Source organism: Hetaerina americana, unplaced genomic scaffold, assembly GCF_022747635.1.
Source record: "Hetaerina americana unplaced genomic scaffold, ioHetAmer1.1.p SCAF_52, whole genome shotgun sequence".
In the NCBI taxonomy this organism is placed as follows: Eukaryota; Metazoa; Arthropoda; class Insecta; order Odonata; family Calopterygidae; genus Hetaerina; species Hetaerina americana.
This window is the reverse complement of record NW_027287117.1, coordinates 738325-752198: the sequence shown is the minus strand read 5'-3', so window position 1 is coordinate 752198 and position 13874 is coordinate 738325. Positions and strand designations below refer to the sequence as shown.

General features: G+C 40.7%; 1 protein-coding gene across 1 annotated transcript; it reads left to right on the top strand.

Moving 5' to 3' along the window:
* The first annotated feature begins 5864 nt into the window (after positions 1 to 5864).
* On the top strand, positions 5865 to 9347 carry LOC139694669 (uncharacterized). Its single transcript, XM_071593163.1, has 4 exons — positions 5865 to 6161; positions 6491 to 6658; positions 7855 to 7978; positions 8908 to 9347. The coding sequence occupies exons 1-4, from the start codon at positions 6105 to 6107 to the stop codon at positions 9345 to 9347; spliced, it is 789 nt and encodes a 262-aa protein (XP_071449264.1). The 5' UTR covers positions 5865 to 6104.
* Positions 9348 to 13874: the final 4527 nt, after the last annotated feature.

Here is a 13874-nt window from a genome sequence, read left to right as displayed (position 1 = left end):
TCCCTCTTCTCCACGACCTAACCTTCAACGCCCACGCAAGTATAAACCCACCCAAGTCAGTCATCAATTTTAAAACGTTTGCACCCTTAATAAATGGTGAAGTACACAAACTTCACCTCCTCCCACTCAATACCATCAGAGATGCTGCAAGTAAATTACCTCAATAATCACAAACTCCTCAAAAAAAGCATCCTTCATCCCACCAATCTGGAGCTCTCCCATTAGACATTCTTGAAACCATGAGATTGCGTAACCAAGTAAGAAAAACCTAGCAACACGCTACGTGGCGCCCAGATGGCAAACGCTACAAAGCCCTGAGAAATAGTCAAAGTAATGGCCAGAAAACACAGCAATGAATCTTGGCACAGAATAATCTATAATCTAGCCACAAATGACGGATCTGTATGGAAATTAGCACGCTCCCTAAAAAGACCTTTCTGAGCAATCCCCGGAATATTCACTGAAACCAGTTATGTTGAAATGGACCCAGAGAAGTGTGAGGTGTTTGCGGACAGTTTAGCTGAGTGCTTCCAAAACAAGCACAAATCATCTTTGGAAAAAGATGCAGAAAACACAGAGCGCTCCCTACTCTATTGTCCTATTAGTGAGCCATCCCCCATTACCACCAAGGAGCTTCAGATGATAATATCATCCCTGAAAAAAATCATCCCTTGGTCCCGACAACATAACAAATAATATCCTGAAAAACCTTCCAAATTCCCTCATTAACTTCCTTTCCCACTATTTCAACCAACTCCTTCATATGGCTTATCTCCCAAATCCATGGAAAATAGCTAAAGTAATCCTCCTTCCAAAACCCCAGAAATCTTGCCTCTTCCTACAGACCTATTAGTCTCTTCTGCACCCTCAGTCAGCTCTTTGAATCCACTATTCATGAATACCTTACCTCCATTCTCCTAACACATTATCTTATCTGGCGGGAACAGACAGGATTAAGACGAAAGACCTCCACCACCCATCTAATCCCGAGGCTAGCCGAACTGATCACATCTGGTTTCCACGCAAAACACATCACTCGCGCAGTTTTTCTGGACATTGAAGCAGTGTTTGTACAATAGGCCTCATCGACAAACTTCAAAAGTTACCCATCCCTGCCTACCTTACCCCAATTATCCAATCTTTTTCCCGTGACAGATCATTTTTCATATCCATCAACTCCATTTCCTCTGATCTCAAACCCATTACCTTCGGTGTCACAGGGTGCCATCCTTTCACCAACACTTTTCAAGCAATTCATTAACAACATCCCTTCAATCCCCAGTACCCACTAGCTCTTGTACGCAGACGACACAACCATCATCGCCCATGGAGCAAACCCCAATAGGACGGTTGACAACCTCAAATCACAGGTTGACGCCTTTCAAGACTAGGCAGATGACTGGAAATTAAAAGTGAACCCACAATAATGCGAGTACGTCGTCTTCTCTTGCCGCTCAAAGATTGGTGAAGGTCCACCGGTCCATTATGGCATCACCCCCATCAAAATATCCAACATTGCCAAATTCCTTGGGGTAATTTTTGACAAAAGACTGACTTGGTCAACTCATTTAAACACTGCCACTGCAACCGCCAAGGCAGCTGCACATTTTCTACATCTGTCACTAAAACCCAGATCTCCACTAGCCATTGCAACCAAACTATTACTAAATAAGAGTATGATCTGTCCCATCCACTCATATGCATCCCCAGCTTGGCTTCATGCAGCTAAAACCCATCTTCAGACCACTGAAAATAAAATTATTTGTAAATTATTAAGAGCATCATGCTTTGTTAGAAATGAAAATATCAGGAAAGACCTAAACATATAGGCAATCCTACAGGTACTCAAAGAAATGACACAAAAATTCACTGGCACAATATCATATACTAACAACCCCCTTATTACAAATCTATGGGACTATAGCATACATACATCCATGAAAGACCGAAAATCGCCCTTCACCCTGCACACAACCACACACTCTAAAATGTCTCTATTATGATAACCCCGTAAATCACACAAAATCAAATATTACCTGAAACCAGACAAGATGGAAACAAGTCGTAGATAACTGATGGGCTAGGAACGACCTCTGCTAGATTTCAAAGATAAAAGGTGGTTGGGTTCGGTTTCCTCGGAATTCATGGCTTCTAGTAAGTGTTGTTAATGGAATCAATCAGTATTGCAATGCTCCAATTTAAAAATATCATTTTTATAATTAATTTCTCGGGAAAAAGTGAGGAACGTACGAAGGTAATCCCAGAAGTACCTGACCCAACAAAGAAAACAAATATTTTTTGGAATAAAATGCATTTATTTTTCAAAATAATCTCCTTTTAGGTCTGTACACTTTTCCCAGCGATGTTCAATAAGTTCGATACCCTGTCAATGAAAATTATCCCATGAGCATCCCAAAAAATCGACGCCATGACCTTACGGCCTGCAGATGAAACAGTTGTTCGCCTTCTTTGGAGCCAGTTCTCCCTTATGAATCCATTCTTTTGATTGTTCTTCTGTCTCGGGTGTGAAGTAATGGACCCATGTTTCATCCATGAAATGGTGCAAAAATTCTGCCTTGTTGCAGTAAAACTTGGCTCAATGGAAACATCTTCACGACACTGGTTTTGCTCGAGTGTGAGCAAACGTGGCACCTATCTTGCACACAGCTTTCTCATATTCAAATTTTCAGTTAATATGCGATGTACCAAACTTTTTGAAATGCCTACAATGTCTGCTAGCTCAAGCACTTTCAGTTGATGATCATCCAGGATCACTTTGCAGAATTTCTTCACCGTTTCTGGAGTCGTCACCTCATTTGGTTGACCAATGTGATGCTCGTCTGGACAGCTCGTACAGCCTCGTTTAAACTCTGCTACATTATATTTAACTGTTGTAAACGAAGAAGCAGACTCACTCAGAGTAGAATCCAGTTCAGCTTTCATATATTGGTTGCACTGAGGCCTTTCAAATAAAAGTATTATATCACATAATGATGACCAATTTTCTCCATTTTCACAAATTCACTGCAAGCGTTCACTAATGATGGCTGCCAAACAAATGCTAAACAACTGAAACATATGCTTTAAAGATTGCATTCTTTCTAATTCAGTGATATTTTTCAAACAACTACTGCCAACTCTAGGTCAGGCCGGGTACTTCTGGGCCTTCCCATGTAGTCAGTACAACTTTGAAGGGACAAACTACTTGAGGGTACAGGAAAATGTGGAAGAAAGATTTTCTGTGGATTAATTCATATTAGACATGAGGTAGGAATTTCACTGATTGATTTTGTCAGATCAGTGTTAGTTCCTCTTCCAAAAAGGCAAAGGAGTGCAATTTGAAAATAATACAGAAATAAAGGAAGTTTCATTTTGCACACAGCTAAAGCAGGTCTCAAGGTCATCAACAAGAGAATAGAGACCAGGGCAAATGAATAATACTCAGAGGAACAGTTTGGGTTCAGCAAGGGTAGAGGCATGCGTGATGCCATTGTGGTAATGGGATTGCTAATAAAAAGGAATATGGAATAAAATCAAGAGACATAAGCCTATTTTGCAGATTTTGAAAAGGCATTTTATAGTGTGAATTGGGCAAACCTAATGAATGTATTGCACAAAATAGGAACAGGTTGGAGGGATGGGAGACTAATCATAACTTGTACATACGAAATCTGTCCAATACTGTGAACTGAGGCCATAAACACTTTATTTTGCAAAATTTACTCTACATCAATTTTCTTCCCTTCAAATTACTCTCCATTTGTTGCTATGCACTTATTCTATCTTCTCTTCCACCATTCAAAGCACCCTTGGAAGTCCTCCGCAATTATGCTTTTTAGTTTTCTTGCTTTATTGTGTCCACATCTTGCCAGTGATATCCCATCATCACACATTTTTGCATTTTGGGAATAGGAATCTGGTGAGGAAGGAGGATGATCAAGGATGGTGATTGAATTTTTTGCCTGAAACTAGCAAACAATCAATGCTAAATGTGCAGGTGCACGGTAAAGGATCCATACATCATGTTCCGTTCACTCTTGATTTTGCTATATTCAGTTCATCAGCTGTCATTCGGACAGTTTTTCGACGATCAGTAAGGATAAGGGACCATACACAATCAATGTTGTCGTCAACACAGATGGTTAAAAGTTGTCAAGCCTTGTATCATCGGTGGCATCTTGTCGGCCATCTTTAAAACACTTAATCCACTTTAAAATACACTAATAAATTTAAAGATGTAACAGCTATTATAGCAATGTAGTGGTATAAAAGTATTCATGGTTATATGGTGCCGCTATGCTACTGAGCTCTTCTGAAACGATATATTCCATGAAGGTCCTGATATGAGTATCAAGGACAAGTTCGCATAATTCTTCGAACGATGACGAGTTCCCGCTGTTTTAAAAATTTGAAACTTGTGGTGACGCCTGTTGATTTACCTTTGAGGGCATCTGAGGTGCCATCAATAATTTATTTAATTATACGTATGCTTATGTAGCTTTATTTGACCGCGAATATATTAATTCACGTGATCAGTACGTTGCATGAGCATTAAGAAATATCTCAATAATAATTTATATTATGCACCTTTTCATATGCCTAATGTGGATTTTTTCCCTGGTCGGATAAGAATACCTTGTCAATGAACGTACCTATGTCGCGAAGCATTGAGAGACGAAATAGCCGAGACTGTAAACTTGATTGGCAGTTCTTAGTTCAAAGCAATGGAACTGTAAGGAATTTTTCCCTCTAAGAAAAAATATTAAGAAATAATTCTTCTCTGACACTTGTAAAACATGGAAAAAATGTACACCGGGCTATAGGGGGTGCATAATATAAAATAGTTTTGAAATATTTTGTTAACACACATGCAGCGTAGTGTTCATGTAAGGAAATATATTCGTTGTCAAACCATGGAAAACTAGATTTATAAATTAATGACGAATGGAACCTCGAATAAATGCACAAGTTTCTGAATACACCCGAGTAATTAGGGAAATGAGTGAGAAATTGTGTCCATCCGTTTTATTTCATGGGTGCCTGGCATAGGAGGAAACATACTATAGGAATCCCTGAACGAGGGAGTACTTGTGATTCGCCTTAGTCCAAAATTTGCAAAATTTTAAAGTTCAAAGAGAACGATAAGGAATTTTATAATATAAGACAAGAGACAAAGGAAAAATTCCTTTCTTATACTTGTAAAACACGAAAAAATTGGGTGACAGGGACTAAAGAGGGTGTATAATATAAATTAGTTTTGAAATATTTTGTTAAAACACATGCAGCGTACTGTTCTTGTGCATTAATACATTCGTTGTCAAACCAGATTACCTAGGGTAGAATATCAGCACAGTATAGACCAGAATATGGTCATATTATTATGCTGCTATTACATGCATGAATTCATAGTTATTCCTCCAGGTTGATTTCGTTGCCAAGGCCATCGTAAATCTTTCGACCCGCATCTTCGATAAGAATATTTATACATCAAAATAAGATTTTACAAGCACACAAACGAGGCAGTGGTACAAACACGATGTTCTTAGTCATAAAAATAAGCGCCAAACAAAGAAATATATTCTTACCTCTAGATTTCAAATATCGAATTACTGCATCAATTAAAGTTATCACAAGAATTAAACAACATTCATGCGGAAGACACCGAATTTATTTTGCCTATGGAAACCTCCGTCTTTTATCATCTTGCGTCAACAAAGCCCTTCGTTTTTTCCACAAGTAAAGAGTTTCTCAAAGAAATAACCAATGTTATTGTAAACTCCCGCCATGGCGATTAGTCTTCTGCTCGTTGGGACGCTTCTATCACTTGGCATTATGGGGTCGCAAAATGGCGTATTGAGATACACTTGCCGAAAACCCAAGGGACGGCATGGGCAACTGAAATTGCGGCCTCCTGCTGTGCAGCGAAACTGGACTCTTTTCAAAATGATGGATTTCGGTCGTGGTATCACGGTCAGCTTTATTCCATGTCAATATAAGTTATAAGGAAAACTGTGATACTCCATCAGCTCAAAAAGATCTCATTCTAAGCTGATATAGAATTTCCTTTACTCAGCTGTGGCAGTATATGTGATTAATCGCGAAAAATGCGTGCATACTTCATTCTGATGCTAATCTGGGATTCTATGGTGTCCTTCGTAAATGTGAGTAATTATTGCGCCAAACTGTTAAGTTGAGACGGTTGGGACGCTGCTTATGTTTAAACAGAAATGTTTGTTGGACAATTGCTAATTATTCTCCATGGGAACAGTAAATTGGAATTCACATTGGGAGGATTTAATGAAGGTCAAATAAGCTGAGTTGTTCGTGGGATGTCCTTAAATTGCATATGATGTGATGCCTCCCTGAAGTAAATCCGTAATTGTTTTATGAGTTTTGTACGGTTTTTGGTAAAGGTATAGCGAGTGATTATTGGGGAAGAGGAGTTTCGAGATTTTCGTTGTTAATGCTTGTTTTTGAAATCCGTTAATAGGTAGTGGAGGCAACAAGTTTTCCCCGGTTGGTGTGTTCTAAATATACGGAGAATCTGACGGAATTACGATTAATTGAGCATCGGTGTGCCGATTGTTGGTTTGTGCGTTACAATCTCATCCGAGAAGGGTGCAATCTTATAACGAAGAACGGGATAAGCAATGGAGAGGTCAGTTGTATGCAATAAATCGAACCATGTCAGTATCAAAGATATCATTTGCCAAAAAACTATACTTCGCGTCATCTGTTGTGATTAATATCTTGAAAAACAATTTTCGAATAACTAATGGCGATGGATAAAAAAATTTTCGTTTCGAAACCCTTGGAAGCCCAGTTTCCTTAATCTACTGACATTAGCAACTGATATCCTTTGTAATCACAAAAAAGTTTGTTTATGGAATGAATAAGATTAGTTGCCCTGATGCCCTCCTTGTGGACTGTTGGCCCTCTGCCACTCATAAATAGTAGCGTGTGTATTCTGTGAATTAATTTCACGGTGGGACCAAGAAAGAGTTGGGTGACGCGGCAATCGCCAGCGACGCTACATGAACTGTGTGTTCATAATCCTGAGAGAAGTAAGTGCTTAGCCAAAAGTTATTACGAAAAAGATACGGATTTTTCAGGGTTGCCCTGTTAAAAATATATACTTGTAGGTCACAGAAGTGCAATGCAATTTTAGTGAACGATTACAAGTGGCCACAGTTGATAAATCCTCATCTAATCTAGGTGGCTACGACCGCCGAAACACTGTCTTAACTTAGTGAGGTTTTTAGTGTTTCCCACTGTGTTCTCTTGCCTCCTAACAAAACTCCGATTGAAATACTACTCGACAACAAGTTTCTCGTTGTCTCAACATACACTCGTCATTCCTTCCGACCCCCCTATCCATCATAATCCTTCCACAACTTCCTCGCTTGCCTAACATTCTCCTCACTAAATACTGCAGTCTTCAACATCCCTTTTGATTGCAGTAATGGCTAGGAGAATGCGAAAACCTCCATCGACCATGATAAATCAATGGAAATGCATAGATTAATCTACTGTTCATTCTTGAACTCTATCATACCTCACCCCCTGTTCACTGCTTTTAAAAAGATCGGATTACACATTTTGTCACACTGATTATGTCAGTTGTTAACTTGGTTGCCAGTTTTTAAAGGTTCAACTCACGAGTAGGCGGCTTTTTGAAGAGAGAAAAATTATTTTTCCATAACATCAAATGCTTAAAATGATATTATAAATTTAAATATCAATTGTACTGCTTTGTAAAATTTCAAATTCTCAGTATGAACGTAGATGGTAAGTTTGCTGGATATTTTGCATTGTTACATTATAAATGTCAAATGTTTGTCTCTGATCCTGCAGGAGCGTTTGGAAGATGAAGAATCGTTCTTGCCCTTCAGTGTGGATGTGGAAATTAAGGAGGAGTGTGATGTAGACATTAATCAAGATGGAGGAGGCCTGGGAGGTGATGTGTCACAGGTACAAGGTAAGGAGGGATCATGGCTGCACCATTTACACTTTTGCTTCTTGCGAATCCCTTTCAATGGCCTTTTTTGTTTTCCCCTTTGGTGATGTAGAACTGGTAGTGGTTATGTCGTCAATGTATACAAACGTGTAATTGCAGATACTTTTATTTTGCCCAGCAGTTTTATATTCCATCGCCCCTTGTATTCACTTTGGTGACATTAATTGTGAAATTTGTGTAGTGTCTTTGTCATGTGTTAGCTTTTGTTATTTTGAGTTTTAAAGACTATCAAGATTCTGTCCTTATGTACAAGGGTGTTCTTAATTTTCATTCATTTAGTTCAAATTATTCATGTTGGTGGCTATGATTCCATTTTCTGGAGCTAAATTTCCTGGTTAAAATTTTCAATGCTGCTGAGGCGTCTTTGCAATACGTGTTTTGGAAATGATTTCCAAATTCCACGATGCAGAAGTTCTGTCGATAGTGCTCTGAGCTGGTGACGGGTGGGCATGGGATCAGTTGCGGTTAATGCCCCCCCCAGTACCCTCAGCTGCCCTGCCATCCATTCACGTAGTTAATTCATGCCCAAGCGTCAAAAATGTGTTTTCTCAAAACTGATGTCCTGACTGAATTTTTCAATATCCTCTGCTTAGTGGGGCAAATAGTGGGAAAAGTGAAAATGTAATGATGTAAATAAGGAGTTCCACTTTCTTAGGAATAACAGGAAGTTTCATTTGGTCTGATAATAATGTAGTAAATTTTGGGAAAGCGTTCATTCCTTTGATGCAAATACATGGTTTAGGTGTACATACATGCGTGTAAATAAAACAAGTAACTTGAACTGCGCAAAGCTGTTAATCTTAGGGCTAACCCGTTGTATGATCCTACTCTAAGGGACCATTTGGTCTCAATTTCGCCCAAATAAAGACCTCTATCTATCTATCTTTCAGGTGGTGGCCAAGGGCGAGATGGCGCCGGGAAGGGTGGCATGGGGTACTTTCTGCACAGGTGTCAAATTTGCAAGGGTTTGGAGGGATTTGCACGGAAGGTCGCCCTCTTAGCTCAAGTGGTGCGTGTGGCACCTGTCGGGGGAAAGAAACTCGAACGTGATGTTTGTACCGAGGCGTTCAAATGCAAAAGGGACTTTGATGGGCACGTGGCGTTGGTGCGTTCACGGGGAAAGGAACGTACAAATGTGATCTTAAGGGTGTTGTTCGAGAGTGGATGCTTTTGGACACGTCCCACGTTTGTGTGGCCTTTCACCAGTGTGTGTCGACGTATGGCCCTCGAGGAGTTGATTGTGGCGGCAACCTTTCAAACATATCTCACACTTGTGTGGTCTTCCACCAGTGTGCGTCGAAATGCGTCTCTTAATGCTTTGCTCAAGTGAGAATGCTCTTGAGCATATCTCGCACTTGAGCCACCCGTCACTTGTGTGTGTCAACATGTGCATTCTCAGTTGACTCTCACTTCACTTTTGTGACCTCTGGGGCAGTGTTGGCATTGGTGTTTCTTTTTCAGAGCATGCACCAATGTCATGTGTCCATCGAGGTCACTTTTGCACTCGAACGCCTCGGAACTAACATCATGTATGTGTCGTTCTCCTCTTCACAAGGTGCACATGCATCACGTGAGCTTTGAGGATGTCCTTTTGTGCGAATCCCTCGTTCCAAATCTGAAACCTCTGCAGAAGTCACCATATAGTATTGCTCCGGAAATGGCTGGACTTTTTTTTCTCACTTGGCTAACCCATTGCAAGATCCAACTATATCTTGTGGTGGCCAAGAACAAGATGGTGCAGGGAAGAAGGTGCCTTGGAGAATCTCCTGCACACGTCAAATTTGCAATTTTTATGTCCAAAATAAGTCGCAACCAAGGGGCATCTCCAGAGGGAAACGTTGCTCCATTCTGGTAAGTGCTCTCATAAATGTGATATTTGTTAACATTAATTCACTACAACAGAACACCTTAATTAAGGGTCACACATGCGTAGATGCTGCTGAAAATCCACTCAGATGTGAAGCTATGTCCTATGGCATTCGGGCATAAACTGCGCCTCAAGGAGCTCATTAATTGCATTGTAGAAATACTAATATATTATGTTCAATGTAACACGTGTGGTATAAGCAGTGAGGAACCAGGAAACTATTAGGGATTTCGAACACTAACTGAGGACTGACTCTAAGGAGAGGATAAACACTTCTGTGTGGTTCTAAAGGCGATCTGACTCCAAGAAAGGTTGAAATTAAATTTAAAATACTTCGCCTTTCCACATAAACCACTTTTATTACTACCTAGGTTTCGTTATGGTATATTACCTGATGATTTTATACCATAACGAAACCTAGGTAGTAATAAAAGTGGTTTATGTGGAAAGGCGAAGTATTTTAAATTTAATTTCAATATGAAGTATTTCCACCAAGTGACGCCAGAAACTGTTTCATTTCCAAGATAGGTGACAAGAGTGAAATTGGTCAGCAAATTGATGGCCTGGATTTTTTGGAATGCACGAGGAATTGTGTATCATTTAATTTTAATTTAAACCTTTTGTTTCATTACATCATAACATCTTCAGGTAAATTGGAAATTTCGAGTGCACACACATTGTACGTACAAAGGCTTGGAAAGAGGAGAGAAGGAGAACTATAACCAAAGGGTAATGGGGGAGAGGGAAAATAGGGAGAAGGCTGGATTGGGGAAGTCAAAGGAGGAGGGCTGGAGGATTATCATAGGATGGTCTACTGGTTAATGACATGGTGATTGGAGGGAGGACCACAGAGAACACTAATGGCATGAAGTGGAGTGGGCTGGGATAGTTTGGTCGGCCAGTGAGTGAGGGGGGTTAAAGGGTTGGTCATTGGGAAATGCATCATAGGGGAGTGCGGGGGATATATCTTTGCATGGTCATGGTGTAACATTTCGAGTTGTTTGAGTGCTTCCAGGCGGCTTCCCTTCCTCTCTGTATGCACAGGGGAGATCACTTCCGTGGCCACAATCGCTCGGGTGTATGGCCAAGTGGGATGAGGAAATGTGTTTCCTGTGGCATGCCTGGTGTTCTTTCCACCTTGTCTCGATCCTCCTTCCCATTAGTCTTCTGAATACCCCATCACAGTCACCACTGTGTAATGGAATATTCAGAAGGGTTATATCCCCCAGTGTAAGGGATTAGATTTTTCTTTGGTTTGACAAAGGGGGTTGTTTAGGTTAGTCCTATTGTAGAAGGCAGGTTTCCTTTTTTCCTTCAGCAAGATGTCTTGCGCTCTCAATGAAATGTTTCATAAGAGAGGGAATCTTTGCCACTGACGTTACTCTGCTGTGTGACCGCCAGGCAGTCCATGAATTGGTGACTTGACTGGACATTTTTCCCCTCTAGAGTCGATTGGTTAAACTTTCACTCAAGACATTGCTCCTAGCAATTTTTGTTTTAGTGTTCAGTCCACTCAGTTTGTTCTCCTGAGACATGGGGATCAAACATAACCAATGTAGCATAGAGTGAGGGGCTTGATAGCTTCCAGAAGATATGCCTTCTTGAGTTGTTATTACTTACCAAATTTGTGTAACACTTTTCCCAAGTACAGAAAATTCAAACGTACCTCATATCTCCAGGATGATTAGATCTAAAAAATTAAGTGTTCCATCTGGGTCTCTGACAATTTTCAAATGTAAGTCCTGGGTATTTATAAAGGTTAGAAAACTGTTCAATTGCTTCTTTTTTTCTGTCCATCACAGAAAGCATCAACTGCGCTTCAAATATTGTCTGTGTAAAGTGTTCAGCTCACTAGTTCAAAGGTGTTTTGGGTCTGAAACATTAGAAACCACCAGGTCACTTTTTCTTGTAGACGAAAAAATCTGTGAACTGACAGATTTATTTGTTTGGCGACATTCTTTTCCAGAGGGCTGCAGATGAATTGATGAAGGCTTTGCATGTTCTGTGAATCTCAGGAATTGGGTCTTTTCTAAAAACTATTGTTTGGTTTTTGGAGATGAACTCTTTGCATTTCCTAATAGAGTCGTTTCTATCAATGAGGGTTACGTCGGTTCCTTTATCTCCATTGGAACTAATGTCTTCCTTAGATATAGTTTTATAGATGGACACCTAGGTTCTGAAATCTTCCGTTTTCCTAAGTGCCATCTGAAGAATGTAAGTTGGTGAAAAAGGAATGGATCTCCAAGGGATGCATTTTGTCGTGCCAGAGTTACCCTTCCGCGGAGCCAACTCTGAATCCATTGCATAAGTTTTTAGATCTTCAGTCAAAATGGGCATATGAAGACTTGACTTCAACTCCTTGCTCAGCTGTCCGAGCTCTGCAGGTTTCAAATTGTTGAGATAAATTTACCACTTTGTTGCTAAATTAATGTGGAATGTTGATGGGGTCGTATCTCAAGTCATGGAAGGAAGCTTTTTTGCCATCACATTTCTTTCCTAACTGCAATTTCACTTGCTTCTTGGCTCACAGAATTATTCGAGGTCATTGCGTCCAGTGGAGAGAACTTGTCAATTCTAGGTGTAGCAGAAACAGATAATGGGAATTCCGTCCCTCCTGAGATACCATTTGTGCAGCCATGCTTGCTTGGCACCTGATTCCGAGTAATGCCCGGCTGCAGACATGGCCTTGCACTTGATATTCATGTACTCGGCTATGATGTTGAGAGAGAGGTACTGGATGTTGAAGTAGATGTTTGTTGATGCCAGTCGGTGTATGATAGTGAATTTCCAGTAAATACTAGCCTTGGTTCCATTGCTGGTGTGCTTAATAAATAACGCAGTTTCAGGCATCACATGGATGTAATCCTTCATGATGAAAGCAGACACTTTGCATTCCTGCGTAGAGTACATTTTTTATTACGACTACTCAATCGAAGGTCAAAGTCCGACAATTGCTGAGCACGAGCCACATTGTTGTCTGTTTTGCTGGTTGATGGCTGCCCAGAGAGTTGTTCGTCGTGAACTTCTTCCTCTCCTTAAAGTTCTTGGACCACCTCGAAACTGTTAAATAGGACAGAGCGGAGTTCATGTGAACTTGTTAGCGACACTTACATGAAGTGAAACTGAATTAGCAGGTGTGAAATCATTCCGAGAGTCCTCATCTCCTCATTATTTGTAATGCAAAAAGTGATCTGTTAAGAGAGTAATTTTTGGGTCAAACAGATTTTCTTGGATTGTGAATCACTTGCGATGGAAGGTTTTTTCTGATTGAGGTTCCAATGTATTGGACTAAATGTAATACACCAATGGAGGTATGAACCCTAGGGTCTGTTTGGTATTGTTTGGTAGGATTTCCCCCGATTCAAAATACAATGGCGTGTGAAATTCACACATCAGGGTATCCATGGGGACCAGATCCTTTCCCTTTGCTGCATTTGGCTTCCAAGGAAGATATGCGGTAGTAAAAAAAATCTATTCGCTCTAATGAATGGCAGAGGGTGCCGAGAGAGAGAGGCTTGCGACGGAATGATCCTGGGCCCTCCAGTCAATAGTCCAATGTTCTATGCCTGGGCTACCACGTCCCCATAGGGATGTGTGTATAGATGAAATTGTGGAGTGCCAAGCTTTTCATTGCAGGACTAACCCCATTGCGTGATCCAACTCTTTCAGGTGGCACCAAAGGACAAGATGGTGCCAGGAAGGATGGCGCCGGGAATCTCCTTCAGATTCCAGAACGAGAGACCAGCACAAAAGGACATCCTCTGAGCTCACGTGATGCATGTGCACCTTGTGAACGGTAGACAGCATAGATTAGCTCCGAGTGCAAGAGTGACCTCGATGGACACATGACATTGGTGCAAGCTCTGAAAAAGAAACGCCAACGCCAACACTGCCCCAGAGGTGACAAAAGTGAAGTGAGAGTCAACTGAGAATGCGCATGTTGACACACACAAGTGACGGGTGGCTCAAGTGCGAGATATGCTCAAGAGC

Bases quoted from the DNA above. Each gene is read 5' to 3' on its own strand.
- LOC139694669 (XM_071593163.1), top strand. From the start codon at position 6,105: ATGCGTGCATACTTCATTCTGATGCTAATCTGGGATTCTATGGTGTCC. The intron at 6,162-6,490 runs GTGAGTAATTAT...ATCCGTTAATAG, and splicing joins CTATGGTGTCCTTCGTAAAT to GTAGTGGAGGCAACAAGTTT. The intron at 6,659-7,854 runs GTCAGTTGTATG...CTGATCCTGCAG, and splicing joins ACGGGATAAGCAATGGAGAG to GAGCGTTTGGAAGATGAAGA.